Source organism: Zonotrichia albicollis, chromosome 1, assembly GCF_047830755.1.
Source record: "Zonotrichia albicollis isolate bZonAlb1 chromosome 1, bZonAlb1.hap1, whole genome shotgun sequence".
Lineage (NCBI taxonomy): Eukaryota > Metazoa > Chordata > Aves > Passeriformes > Passerellidae > Zonotrichia > Zonotrichia albicollis.
Genome location: NC_133819.1, coordinates 16,016,583 through 16,030,833, shown reverse-complemented (window position 1 = coordinate 16,030,833; position 14,251 = coordinate 16,016,583). Strand labels below are relative to the sequence as shown.

Here is a 14,251-nt window from a genome sequence, read left to right as displayed (position 1 = left end):
CACTCCATGGAATTTCACAGGCCCTGAGGTGAGGTGTGAGAGAAAGAAGCTCCCATCACAATCAGTGGAATCACAATCAACCCCACCTCCAGTCCATGACTGCCAGGACTTCATTCAAATGCCTTTTCCTGAATATCATCTCTGTCAACACGTGCTTGTTTTCCTCTAATATGGATGAATCCTTTTCTAAAAGTAACATTTTCCCCATTTGTGACATTCAAATTAAGCATAGTTACAAATATCATCAGCTTTGCATCAGGTCACAAACAATGGGTGTGCTATGATCAAAATGCATGTATTTTATACTGTTATTTTCCATTGTGCTGCTAAATAAGATACCCAAGTTTGTACTAAAATTTAGAAATTTTCTGTAGTAGTTCCTGCAGCATATCCATAGTCTTGCACAAATAGGCAAAAAACCCCGCAAAGCGTTCCACCCCACAAGGTCTTGTAAAACTGCTTTTCAAAACCACTACAGAATGAAGTGTTCCACTGGCCCCAATTCTACTAACACCTTATTTTAGTCAATACACACTACAACACTGCACTACTTTTCACACAAACCCCACAAGCTAAGCTATGAATGACCATATAGCTGTGGCTCTGCAAGCTTGAACCCCTCCATGTTTCATCAATGCCTAACGGGAAAGTAGCTGGGTTTTACAGCTGCACACTGAACCAAACTTCAGCAGAAAGCAACTGAGGCAGACAACCATCAAGGACTACTCTGAGGCATCTAATGAAATCCCTGACAGATTTATAAGTAGTTAAAGGGCAAAGAACAAAAAAACTCATCCCAAATTTAAAAAAGGCATAGAACAGACCCCCAAGAAATGGCCATGGTGCCTGACTCCACCCCAGTAAAATAACAGACACTGACAAAGCAATTGGTGCACAAATTTATCAAAGGCCAGTCTGTCCTTCACCAAAAAAAGAAAATATTTACATCTATATATAAAACACACACACATACATTAAAGCTAGAAGAGCACTCTGATTTTAGGAAAATTGCCTATTCATCTGTTAAGAAAACCACCAACACACAAGTAAATCAACACTACAGTATTTATTAATAATTCTTTGCTCATTCCTGAAAAGGAAGAAATTAAAAAAGAAAATAAATTATAAAAAAATAACTGTTTTGTCTACTTCTTGCATAAAACCCCAAGAGTCTAGGATCTGCTCAAAGTTAAGGCAACAGCCACAAGCTACACCTTATCACTGAAATCTCTCCTAACCAGCAAATTCATCTAAGGAGTAACAGATATTGGTCTTCTGCACAAGTCTCATCTGTATGATGAACTAACTGTAGACATTTAATCCCTTGGCTAACAATCTTCTGAATGTTCTTGTTACAGAATTACCAGTTCAGCTTAATCCACTTACTGGATTTGGAGTGGAACACACCTGTACCCCAAGTACAGATGGAAATGTCACTGAATGGTGACAATGACATGATGGAAATGATTCTCAATTCTGAAACAGCAATCCAAGGTCCTGAGCTTAGACTACAGCTTGCTTCATTGTTTAAATGTACAGTTCTTTGGCTATTTGAAGATGCCTGGTCTTCCTGGTCTGAAGAATTCCTAGTCCAAGGAAACAAATCTCTTGCATTCGCCAAAAGCCAAAAACCTGCCAATCCTTTGCCTAAACCCTCCAAGGTCAATCTGACATACAGACTACATCAAGCACACACAGAACTGGAGGTTCTTTATAAAACCTGAGCAATTCCCTGAGGACTGTTCATAGGAGAGCATCCAGGACAGGAAACAACATCCTGTGGGAGCCTGGCAGCACACTTACCCAGCAAACAGGAGGCTCAGATTGCACAGCCTCCGCTGGAACAGAAAGAAATAAAAGACAGAAAAATAAAACAAAACACAGATTGCCTCTTTTGCTGATCATCTGTGGGCTTAAAGGAAAGGGGAGAATGTCCAGAGTGCAGATGAAGCTCAGATGATTTCTGGAATTTGATTTATTGGGTAGCAAGAACTGTAGGCAGCAGCTCAGTAAAGTACACTTAGAGCAGGCAGGAATCAGGAGAAACTCCACCTCTCTATCCTATCCCCTCATGCTCCAGTCTTTCCTAACCAGGACTTCACATCCATATATTGTCTTTATTCCCTACCCTTAAAATCAGGGTGAACCCCCAGTGCACTCACCTCCATTTCTGTAAGGTGATTAACAGAAACTGCATGTGGGAAGTACCTGAACAGCTGGGTAAGCACCTTCGAAAAGAGGCAGTAACGGGGTGTGAATGGCTGCTGGCACAAGCACTTCACCCAGTGCTTCCTATAACCACTTCCACACAGAAAATAACTTTACTCCAACATACCACCCACAAGCAGTTTCTTTGGTAACTGCCAAAATCTCTTCAGTTTACTTGCAAGGAGTCAACAGTCAAATGTTTTGAAAAAACTGTTGATCATTAGTGTGTTAAGTGCTGGGCACATTTTCAAGAAGCATTGCTATAAAAGCAGGGAATCATCAGATCTCTTCCAGTTTTAGCTTCTGTTATTTGGAAGCCAGGTAAAGTTGCCTTTACATAAATCAGGACTTTAGACAACTGATCCACATGCATTTCACTAAACCTGTGAATCGGGCACAGAGAGGAGTTTCAAAAACTGTCTCCTCACATACTCAATAAGATACAGAACACTCAACACAACAGTTTAGATTAGAAACCCAATTTTTGACTGTAACCACTCCAGTAAAGCACCAGGTCAAACTCAGAGAGTCATAAAAATTCAATACAAAAATTAGGTTAGAAATAAGTATACTTTAAACTTAGGACCTGCCTTATTCCAGGTAGAATTTCTGCTTCAGGCTATCCCTGCAGAGCTGCTGCCATCTGCAAATTATCACTTCACTTCCAGCAATACCTTGGACCAACTAAGTCTGCATGTCTTCTGAACAAAGTGAAGTTGTTAAACAAAAGCTATTCATGTCAAGATTTCTAGTGTCTGGAAAAGCAGTGAAAAAGGTTACCACGTCAATAAAAGGGCTCATTTGGGTAAATACAGAATATAATGCCAAACACTAGTTCTGAGTAGCAGCTTTGCAGGTGCAGGATGACTGCCACACTAGGGAGTTATTCTAAAAACAGCAGGCCCTAGATATCTATTATTTCTCTCCACTTTTAAATGTGAATTAAAATGGAAACTTTAGATTGGGATCACTGAATGGAATTCTAGCAACATTTCAGCTTTTTGTTTGAATGTTGGGAAGCCCCTGAATGTGCATAAGTACTAGTCACCAGTTACATTTTTCCCTTAGTGTTTTTAGTAAAAAAAAAAAAATCAAGCATCTCCAGTTATTTAGTTTTGACACCATAATAAGCTACAAACTAGACATAATAATGGCTGTGAAGTAGATTTCTTTAGTCTTTTAAGGCTTCTCTTAATGCTTCTTCAGTTTTATCAGCTTCACTAGAACAAGAAGCATTATTTATGATTACTCTACGGCAAACAAACCTGTAATTATTGTGTGAGACCAATACTAGCAATTGACTTTACTGTTCTCTATAAATGAGCCTTCTATGATACAAATTGCTTTTCACAATTTTGAGTTCCAGTGCAGCTAATAAGAAGCAGCAGCTTACATTTGCAACTCAAAGTTCTTGCTCTTTAGGTAGTACTTTTCCTGAATCTTCCTATTTCTTATAAATCAGTTATTACTATGAGTCTAAGGGCAGACAGAATGTCATGAAATGTCCAGTCAAATAAATCACTTTTTTGCTACTAAAGAGAACAAAATTTTCGTGTTTCCCCTCAACATAAACCAGGTGCTCCTGAGTGCTGCAGCACCACAACAGCAAAGCCCCTGAGATAATGTTCTCTTTGCACTGCCCACCGGGAATCCCCCAGAGGGAAGCCCTGGAAATGCCAGACAAGTAAACTCTGATTAGCTCAGTCACACTCATCCCTGATGTAGCTCGGCAACCAGAAGAACATAAAATTTGCTCTCTATTATTGATGAAGAGCTATTACCAAGATTATTCATATCTCCATTCCCTCTGTATGTGCACCTGACAGACACACCACTATCAAGTCAGGAGATTTCAACTGCACTTCTTTCAATTGAATTAATTGGTATTGAATGAAGATTTGACAAGACACAGTTTAAAAAGTTACTGTTGTAACACACAAATAAGTGGGACAAAATGCACGTTCACGTACACACACTGCTGAGAGAGATTTCTGCAGAACAGAGAGGTTCAGCAGAAACAAAAAACAGCATTAAATTGAAATTTATGCCATGCTGTTATGTCATCCCTGATCTCTAAGCTACGTTCTATTTTGATGTCCTCTGTAAGAATGGCTGATAGCTGTAAACCACTTCTCATTTTCTTCTTTCACCTTTCATTTGTACTTCTTTCACATCATTTCAGGGTGTTCATTATACTCCACAATCTTACTACAATTATTTAACAGATCAGTATAGAGCTAAAAGGTACTAAAAAGGCTTTCAGACATTCTATTCTAGCTTTTAGCCAGGATTATTATCTTCTTTGGTCATGTATTTACCTCTGTATTTTTAACTGGACCCCAGCGGTTTTTTAGGACTTTTAGTTGCTACTGACACATTTTTTTACCCCCAAGTGAGTTACTGGTCCAGCCTTCCCAGTGTAGCTGTCTGCACTTGCACCAAACCTGACTTTCACTGCAGCACACCTCCTTTCTAAACAAGGCTTTGAAGAACAGCCTCAGAAGAGGCATGAACCACATACAGTGCTAAATTTTAAGCCCCCATGCCCTGCATTACTCCTGATTTCTCACCTTATCCCTCTATTATTGAAGTAGGCAATCACTGCACGTGGGGCTTTGTGCATGCATCAGACAGAACTCCAAGCTCCTAGAGGAAGCTGAATAGCTCATTTCTACTTGGTGCCAGCAGTAAAGCCTAAGCATTTGTAAAGTGAAAAGAAGTAGCATCTCACTGACTTGCATCCACTAGTTTTCAAAGAATCATTTACTGGGAGCCATTTGAAGTCAACCAATAAAACAAGCCTTTTTTCTAATCCTTGAAGCACAATGGTGTCAAAACTGACAGTCTCCCATCTACCTCAACTACCTATCTGCTACTTTTTGTAGTGTTCAATTAATTAGATTTTTTTAAAGCAAAACGGCAACTTTATTTAATCTATTTTCTAGTGCATTTGAAAATAATAAAACATACAGAAAGACTGGAAGAAAATCCCTCTCTGCTTACACTGTGGCTATAAGGTTCTGTGGCTGACCACATTTCTCACCTAGTGGAATTTTAGCACTGCAGAGTCCAAACATTTGACTGTTTCACGTTACATTGCTTTTCAGATCTGGTGAATGCTTTAAGCTTCCCACTTCCTTCTTCAGGACATTAAGTAAAGTTCTAGAGCTATCCAAAATCTTCATGTAAGCAGCTTCAGTTTCAGCAAGTATTTTATCAAGCTCATTCCGTGAAGCCACTTTTTGGGCCAGGTTTTCACATACACACTCCAGCTGTTCACTGAGGACTTGGATTTCATGCTGGAGTTTATTCTTTTCCTCTTCTGCTTGCTGGATTTGTTTGTTCAATTCTTCTTTCTGCATACATAAATCTTCAATGCATTTCACTAGTTCATTATTGTAACCCTGAAGAACAGCTCCCTGCTGAGTCATCCTGCACTCACTCCCTGAAGTCCCTTTTCAGCAACGGCCTCCTGCACTCAAATGAAAGGAAAATAAACAAACAAAGAAACAGAAAAACAATCCGTAAGATGTTGCGATGAATAATGCTTCATTAGCATATACGGAGCCACAGGACAAGGTGCTCTATTTAAGGTTAACATGCCCATTCCCAGATGTGCCACATCTCTCCCCTTTTCAGGAGGGGAACAGGAGAAAACTTGGCAAATGCTCTTAAACCTTTACTGAAAGCTGCTGGTCCCTATGACACTGTCATGGCAACAGTATCAAAGTACTTGTGATATTTATTTATAATACCTTTATACAATCCTGACTACAGGATGCTTTGTACCACAAACTTCGAGGGCCTGGTCAGAAATAAGCAAAAATTACAGAATCACAGAATGGTGAGGGTTGGAAGGGCCTTCTGGAGACCATCGAGTCCAACTCCCTGGCAAGACAGGGTCACCTGGAGCATCCAAGTGGGTTTTGAATGTCTCCGCAGAGGGAGACTCCACGCCTTTCCCGAGAGCCTAATCCAACACGAGAAGTCCTTTCTCACTGTGAGGTGAAACTTGTGCTGTTTTAGTTTGTGGCCCTCGCTCCTCGTCCTTTCACCGGGCACCACCCCGAAGGGCTCAGCAGACACTGACAGCGACAGGGAATCTCCCCGACACGGCGAGCACCCGGAGCTTCCAAACACTGGGATGACGCGGATGGCGTGTACCGGGCCCACGGGCGGGTGCCGGGCCCACGGGCGGGTGCCACCACCCACACCCCCACGGACACAGCGGGGCCGAGGCCCGGCCCGCGCGGCCGCCGTCGCAGGGACATTTTAACACCCTCCTCGCCGCAGAGCGCGGCCCCGCGGAACACGCGCCGCGCACAAAATGGCTCCTGTCTGCACATCGCGAGCCCGGGCGGAAGGGGAGGAGGGGGTAGGTAAGAGGAGACCGTCCCATTCCTAGCTCCCCCCCGCAATTCCCCCTGTTGCCCCCACCTGCCTGGTAGGATCGCGATTCCTCCCCACCGAGGGAGCGGCTCTGCCAGCGAGGCCGCGCTGCCCTCGGCTAATCGGCCCCGTGCGCCCGCCAACGACCGCGCCGGCCCGTGAGGGGTCACGGAAATACCCGAGCGCTTCCGAACGTGGCGCCGCCCTGACGGCCGCGCGGAAACGTCTCTCCGGAAAAACGCGATGTTTTCCGAAGACAGGTAGCGCTCGCAAGAGTGGGCCGAGGCGGGAGGGGCAGGGAGGGCCGAGCGTTACGGAAGGAGCCGATGTTTTCCGAAGGGAGGGACTGAAGGGCGTCGTGCTTGGCGGAGGCAGCCGATGTTTGCCGAAGGGAGGGACTGAGGGGCGTCGGGCTCGGCGGACGCAGCCGATGTTTACCGAAGGCAGAGTCGCCCGAGAGCAAAGGGGACAGAGGGGACGGAGCGCGTCGGAAAGAGCCGGAAAGAGCCGACGTTGACCGAGCGCGGCGTCGCCCGAGTTCCCCGGATGTAGTTGGAGCGGCGGCGGCGGGCGCGGCGGGGGGAGGCGGTGGCCGAGTCGGTGCTCCCGGTGTGTCTCAGCGCGCGCGGGGCCGAGCTGCCAGCGTCTCCCCTCTCGAGGCGATGGGCCCGTGAGCGCCGCTCCAGCCGAGCTGCCCGAGCCGCCCCCTTCCCCCGCCCCTGCCCCCGGAGCGCTGCCGCCCCCGCCTCCCCCCTCGGCGCCTGTGGCCCGGCCGCGGCCGTGCCCTCCTGGTCCCCTCACCCTCACACACACAGGCCGGGCATTGATGGTAATGTATGCGAGGAAACAGCAGAGACTCAGTGATGGGTAAATTCACCCCCCCGGCCCCGCGGGGCCGCCCCCCCCACCCCCTCCGCCATGTTCGGCCCGGCCGCGGGGCCGGTAACGGGCGCTCGCTAACGCCTCTCTGTCTTTCTCTCGCTTTCTCCTCAGCTGTCACGACCGCAGGGGGGACTCGCAGCCCTACCAGGTACCGCCGGGCCGGGAGGAGGAGCAGGGGAGGCGGGGGGGTGCTACTTCAGCAGAGGCTCCGGCGGCCGCTGCAGGCCGCGGTGCCGCGGCCGGCCCGGTCCGGCCCCTGGCGGCGCTCTGGGCCCGGGGCCGCGGGGCGGAGAGGCGGCGGCGGTCCTGGAGCAGGGAACGGGGCCCCGGTGCTCGGCCGAGGCCTGCGGAGCCGGGGCGAGCAGGAGCGGCCTACTGCGACCCGTGCGGGCCTCGGGCCTGGGAGTCGGGGAGGGTGCGAGGGGCGGGAGGGGGAGCCGGGGTCTCCTGCGGTGGAGTGGAGATCCAGGAGAGGTGAATGATTTTCTTCTAAAAACAAAAGGAGTCTTACTCTTCCTCCCCCCTCCCCCCCAGCCCCCTCCCCCAACCCCTCCCCAAAGCCCTTTCTTCTCCCCAAAACTGCTGCTGGGGGCTGTAATCTGAGCAGGGCACGGGTTTAGACCCAGACCAACTTGGGGTTGCAAGTGAGGCTTGATTTCTGCAGTTGCCAGCTGCTGGGCATGTTCAGAAACCATCAAATCCTTGACTTACCGACAATAGCCTCAACTCCTGTAAGGTGGACACTGCACTTTGCTGTGTGTGGTGAAAAAACCCAATTGTCGAGGTTTGAGTCTGTGGAAAGCTGTATGTTGTGATATTGATCTCTGTAGGCCCTGAATTGAACTGTTTTAATGCATTTCTGTGTATTTCAATCACTGGAGTGCAGTACGGCAGTCCAAGGCAGCTGTCAGTGACAGTTCACGTAAATGTAAACATTTGCCACTCAGGAGTTCACAGAACCAAGCAGGTTAGAGTGAGGCAGAGCATGTAATTTTTTGGTAAAGACTTTAGAATGAGTTATTACATTACATGTTTTGGCCCTCTAGAATTATTTTTTTTAATTACACGTGTTACAGGGGTGTTAGTACTGAAGAAAACATCACAGAAATTCAAGGTAATGATGAAACTGAGTGGTCTTGACTAGAGTATAGAGGACATATTCAAAGTTCACACTGATTCAGTGTAACTGTAAGTTTGTTTTCCTAATAACAAGTGGAGACTAGTTCTCCCAGAAGTGTGGAAGAACTGGCCAATTTACTGCTGAAAGTGTGTAGTCCATCAATGAAAAGATAGAGAAACTAGGTTCTTCTTAACAGCAAGTGTTGCCTTGGATGTAATAGTGGGAGAAATTTGCTTAAGTTCTAATTACAGAACTTGTTGCTTTAATGTAGGTAATTAAAACTAGGAAGACTAATGCTGATTTTTTTTTTTTAATAGGAAATGAAAATTAATTAACTTTTAAAAGTACTTTTGGAAGAGAAGAGAAAATCCCAAAATTCTGTATCTTAATGTCAGTGCCTGTTTTGTTGTGATGTGTTTCAGGCTCTTAAGTACTCATCCAAGAGTCACCCCAGTGGTGGTGATCACCGTCATGACAAGATGCGAGACACCACGGATCCCTCACCACCAAACAAAATGCTGCGGCGCTCGGACAGCCCTGAGAACAAATACGGTGACAGCACAGGGCACAGTAAAGCAAAAAGTGTGCATACTCACAGAGTTAGAGAGAGGGATGGTGGTAAGTTATCTTAACAAACTTTTACTTAAGCAATCACTAATTTCTCATTAAAATTAGCCAGTATCACTCAGGTGATGTCTTATACTAAATGTGCCTTGTACTCAGCAAGGGTGACTGCAGTGAACCCAAAATGGGAATATAATTGGAAGCAATCATTGAGGCATTGTAACACCTATTAATTTCCTGATTTTACTGCTGTGATAGTTTTCCTTAGAGCCCCAAAGATTAAATAAGCCTTTTTTAAAATAATTTTAACTAGTATGTCTCATTTATTTAGACATACTGCAACATTTGATAACATGAAATAGTTTTCTGAATTTTCATTAGCAATAAATTTTTGCTGTTTTGCATTCTTTTTAATAACTTTGTGTATTGTGGTGCTGTGCTGTGTAGGTATATGCCCCATAGACTAAACCCCATCAGAAATGAAAAAAGCTTCTTTGAATTTAGCTGCTATGTAAAACTCTTAATAGATGATCAAGGGTAGCACATACTAGAGCCTTTCTTGACAGGAGCTTGAAGAACTGTGTTCACAGTCAAGTTAGCCTCCTGTGTTTTTGCAGGTTTATAAACAGTAGTAATATCCTCAGTATTTTTTAATTTACACTATTTTGTATCCCTGCTTCCTAGGAAAAGAGTAGGATTTTCCAGATAATAAACAGTGTTAGGTAACAAACAGCCACAGTTTAGAAAATTGCAGTTGCTGTCCGAAATTGGAAACATTCTTTTGTTTTGTTGATTGGTCTTTGTGTCAAGGTACAAGGTGAAGTATTCAAGTAGAGAATTTGGAGCTTGAAATCAGTGTTTCTTTGTTCTGTATAAAGCTAACAAATTCTGATGTACATACACATTTATTGCTGCACTACTTTTACTTGATATAACAGTTATAGTAAAATAAAGGAAGTATCTTTCAAGTACCTTTTTAGGACATACTAGTTTAACACTACAAATGTGTTCATAGGTACCCAATTATTCTTATAAATCCTATTTGTTTTTCCTTCTTTGACTTAATGCTGAGGCTCAGTAGACCACTGTTAATGTCATGGAAGTGTGTAGATGCATTATAAGAACATGCCTCTTTTGTTAATATGCTGATTTTCATTGTACCTGATAATAATTGAAAGTGTAGTAATCTCAGAATTAAATGCATGTGCAATGCCCACATGCTGCTATTCTGTGCTACTTTACGGGATACAGAGGTGTCCTCTTTTATTTTCTGTTCACCTGTCCAAAAATTATTCCCACATTCTCTTGCAATTCTACTTAGTTTTGCTACAGTCAGTAATTTTTTCTGCTTGAACAGAGCTGCATTTAGTGGAATCATGCATATATGAAAACATCTGGAGGATGAGGCTCTATATGGGGAGTGCTTCTGCTTATTTGTGTGTTGGAAGTGTGGCAAGATAGGAGAGATATTCTGAAGTCCTTACAAGGTCCAGATGGATTTAATAGCTGGGGAATGGTCTGAAGCATGTATGCATGCATTCAGGATGAAGGAAAAATGAATTATTTGTAGTTTTGTGAATGAAAGGAACACCATCCCCCTGTACCTTCTCCTAGTTGTTAAGACAGTGGAAAGTTTCATTTATTCTGATCTGAAAGCAGGTGTTTTCACATCATGTGTTAACAGACTGGAAGAAGGAAGTAGTCTTCAACAGTCTAAGGGAAATTACTAATTTTAAAAGTTTAATATTTGCACTGTTTAATGTAAATAAGTGATTTTTTTGTGTGTGTCATTAGTAAGGTTAGTTTGGCCGCAGTTTTACCTCTGTAAAATGCAGTCAAAACAACCAAAATTATGTTAAATCCTGTGTACTGTATGTAGTAAACCAAAGCTGAGAAGATGTGGGCAGAAGGGTATTAATTTTTCTTTGATATACTGAATATTTCTGTCAGTATGAATTGAAGGTAGGTGTTAAAATATAGGTGAAATGCTGTAGTGTAATAAGCATTTGCATATTGCTAATAGGCAAAAGACATAATAAAATATTTTGCCATTTTCTGTATTGAAGTACTCTGAAGAGTTGTTATTGCTATAGAGTTCCCTTAGTTTTGCAATTAGAGACATACAGTGGAAAAAAGAAAAACATTACAAAAGTGCTAACATTTTTCATCTAAGCCTTTATAGGACTGAGAACTACTGATTTGCTATGATACTACTGTAAATGCCTGTCTTGCTTTCTTTTTGTATTCTTCATGGAGGAAGGAAGAAGCTGAGTGGTTTTTACTTTTTGTAATTGCTGTGCATTATTTTACAATTGGTGCTGCTCAGTTTGAAACTAATACAGGTGTCACTGCCTTCCTGTGATCTAGCTGAACTTAGCAAATCTCATTGAAACATCTCAAGTATTTATTTTCCTAAACTGAATTAAAGTCCCAAGCAAACAATATCTTCTTCTCTCATACCTTAGAAAACAAAACAGGACATTAAATTTAGAGTATTACTACTAAACATAAAGCCAATTTAACTTGATCTCTCCCTCTCAACTCGATGTTTGGAAAAAACTCCTATACATCTCTTAGTAATTTTAGCTCTGAAGAGAAACAGGAAGATTCAGTGATGTAGCACACCGATTCAGTCATGACTGGTTCATGTTTTTGTGGTAAATGCAGAATGTCATTTAAATGTCATTTCAAGATTTAAGTGTATGCATTTAAAATATAAGCAGGAATTGACTGAAAATTAATTAGTCAAAAATGATAGAACCACCTCCTATTAATATCTTTAGTATGTGTATAAAGGGTTTTTTTGTAACAGCTTATTTTTGTAATATTCATGGCAGAATCTTCTGTAGAATTGTAATCCATGGGGAGAAATTCAATTAAGGTTTTAAAACGTGTTCTGGGTAAGCCCTCCATACTGATACAGTGCAAACAAAGCATTTTCAGAACTGCTTACTCCATGGTTTCTGTGCAAAGGGGCTGTGTACAGAGACACCAAGTTTACCTTGGCCTAAACACCGTGGAGTAATTGCAAGTTTTTGTCACATTCCTGGTTTCCTAAGAGCACTTGTGCATGCAGCATATCAAAAAAGTGCCTTAACTTTGTTCTTGCTTTCAGGTCCCTGTGCATGGGGGCATTGTCTCTGTATGCAAGTGTTCAAAACATAATGAACAGCTTCCCCCCCTCAGTGCATCTCTTATTTATAGGTCAGCTGCTATAGGCAAGTGTGGGGTTTGAAGAGATTAGGGGGTCTTATGAGACCAGCTCAAGTGTGAAGTTTCTTAACAGTAACAAATGGGGACTTAAAGCCAGCATTGTTTATGGGGAATAGTACTATGAAGGGCCTTGTAGATGTGGAAAAATGTTTCCATTAAAGAAAAAGGGAAATACAAAGATTTGAGGACTCTCATGCTTGAGGATGGAAGGCTGTTGTAGGTCTTTTAAAATGCATGAATGATGAGATACTGGTGTCCAGGAAAGAAAATAAAGAGGCCAGATAAGTAGGGTAACTTTGGGAATAATGAGAGTGAGATACATAGCTATAAATAGATACAATTTAAAAGTAAAAATGCTAGATGCAACCCTTGTTATAAAAAGGGCAGAGGGTGTTTCTGCTTAACTGTATGGAGCAGAATGACCCACAGTAAGATACACAGTAGAACTTTATACAGACAGGGTTTGTTCACTTAAGCCACCTGTACTCAATTGTTTTTTACTATGAAGAAAATACTGCGTGTTTCATGACATTTGCATTTAAGAGACTTTGAAACTTTGCTTCATACCATGGTCTTACTGAATTGCTTAAAATAACAGCTGAAGAGTGTAAATGTACATAGCATAAAATCTGCTGAATGGTGTGCTGTGCAGGCTCTTTTAATGAAATTTGACTATAGCTTGTGGAATTTAAATTCCAAAGTATAATTGAAGCATTGTGACTGTTTCTTTTGCACGTGAGTTGTTTTTTTTTTAATTGGCAATTAAGATCATTTGTCAGTGAGCACTGTTACTGACTAATACAGTTCTAAGATTAAAAATCTTACTGCTGTTAGAGGCTGAATGAAATATTTTAAACAATGAGTTTCTATCTTTATCAGAGTGGTGGTGGGAGCTTCTGTCATTCTTTGTTGACTTGCTTTGTTTCCGCTGGTTCCTGAAGGAGTTCAGAGTCCTCATAGCAAAGGGATAGCAAACAGCCCTGAACTGAGAGCTGTGTTGGGTTCCTGTGTTGGCAGCCCTGGCAGCAAAGGGGAACTGCTGATTAAATTAGTGTGAGCATTGGCCAGGGAAACAAACAATGAATGGGGTGTTAGGGCAGCCACAGAGAATGGAAGATGCTCGGGCAGTGGGCTTTGTAGAGAGGAAATTGCAGGGTGGGTGGAAAGAGGCAAGTCTGAGAATGATGGAACATAGTGAAGGGTTCAGGGGGAAGCTGGAGTGGATTCCATCTTTGTAGTTACTGTTAACTGCTGTTATTCATTACTATGAAAACCATTTTTTCATGATAAGTGTATGGTCAAAGCTGGGATGAGAAAAGTCTGATCACAAAGGAGAGTGAGTTCTCCATGAAACTGCTTTGAATATCCCCTAACATCCAAATGTAGATTTAGTGATTCACTTCACTGTTCCTTGAATGTTGGCTTTAAAGGAGGTATGGGTTGACTGGTTTGTTGTTTAAGAAAAATAGAATTGCTTCAAGGATCATTCACCTTTTAGAAGTTTTTCTTTGGATTAAAAAAAAATTGGAAGAGTAAGTTTTTGTTTTCTGATATTTATAAAAGCTTTCTTTTAATTTTTATTAGTTCTACTGCCTTCAGAATGGGTTTTAATTTTAAGTTTGCTTTCAAATTTAGAACTTTTAGATAGAAGGTAGCTTTCCATTTACTCAGTGGATTTGACAATGTTTCTGAGGTGAGTTTTTGTGGCATCAGATGTATAAACAACAGATGTGTACTCTGTTGTGAGGATCTCTAGTAGAAAAGAAATTGAAAAATATGTGCTCATAGAATCACAGTCCAAGATCTGACTTGTGTTTATACTTTTTAAATCTAGAGGTTTAGAATGTTAATATTGAAAATTGCTTTTGAAAAGTA

General features: G+C 42.4%; 2 protein-coding genes across 9 annotated transcripts in view; one reads left to right on the top strand and one right to left on the bottom strand.

Annotated features, from left to right (window-relative positions):
• Positions 1–887: 887 nt before the first annotated feature.
• LOC102069617 (microtubule nucleation factor SSNA1) lies at positions 888–6,791 on the bottom strand. Of its 2 annotated transcripts, none has more exons than XM_005480349.4 (2): positions 6,650–6,791; positions 888–5,680 (listed from the first exon to the last, which is right to left on the bottom strand). In XM_005480349.4, exon 2 carries the CDS (start codon positions 5,637–5,639, stop codon positions 5,295–5,297), a length of 345 nt encoding a protein of 114 aa, XP_005480406.1. In that variant the 5' UTR covers positions 5,640–5,680; positions 6,650–6,791; the 3' UTR covers positions 888–5,294. The 2 variants fall into 2 exon arrangements, with proteins under 2 accessions (XP_005480406.1, XP_005480405.1); XM_005480348.4 differs by having other exon boundaries at positions 6,646–6,785.
• The window catches only part of WAC (WW domain containing adaptor with coiled-coil), a 57,087-nt gene continuing 49,395 nt past the window's right edge, over positions 6,560–14,251 (top strand). For 3 of the 7 annotated variants that reach the window (XM_074533847.1, XM_014270121.3, XM_005480346.3), the window contains exons 1-3: positions 7,328–7,464; positions 7,591–7,627; positions 9,022–9,217. In XM_074533847.1, coding sequence (XP_074389948.1) covers positions 7,424–7,464; positions 7,591–7,627; positions 9,022–9,217 — 274 coding nt within the window. In that variant the 5' untranslated portion in view covers positions 7,328–7,423. Of the gene's footprint in view, positions 6,584–6,834; positions 6,858–7,064; positions 7,207–7,285; positions 7,465–7,590; positions 7,628–9,021; positions 9,218–14,251 lie in introns of those variants that run through there. The other 4 variants (XM_014270133.3, XM_014270126.3, XM_026796065.2 and 1 more) reach the window with 4 other exon arrangements.

Bases quoted from the DNA above. Each gene is read 5' to 3' on its own strand.
- LOC102069617 (XM_005480349.4), bottom strand. From the start codon at position 5,639: ATGACTCAGCAGGGAGCTGTTCTTCAGGGTTACAATAATGAACTAGTG.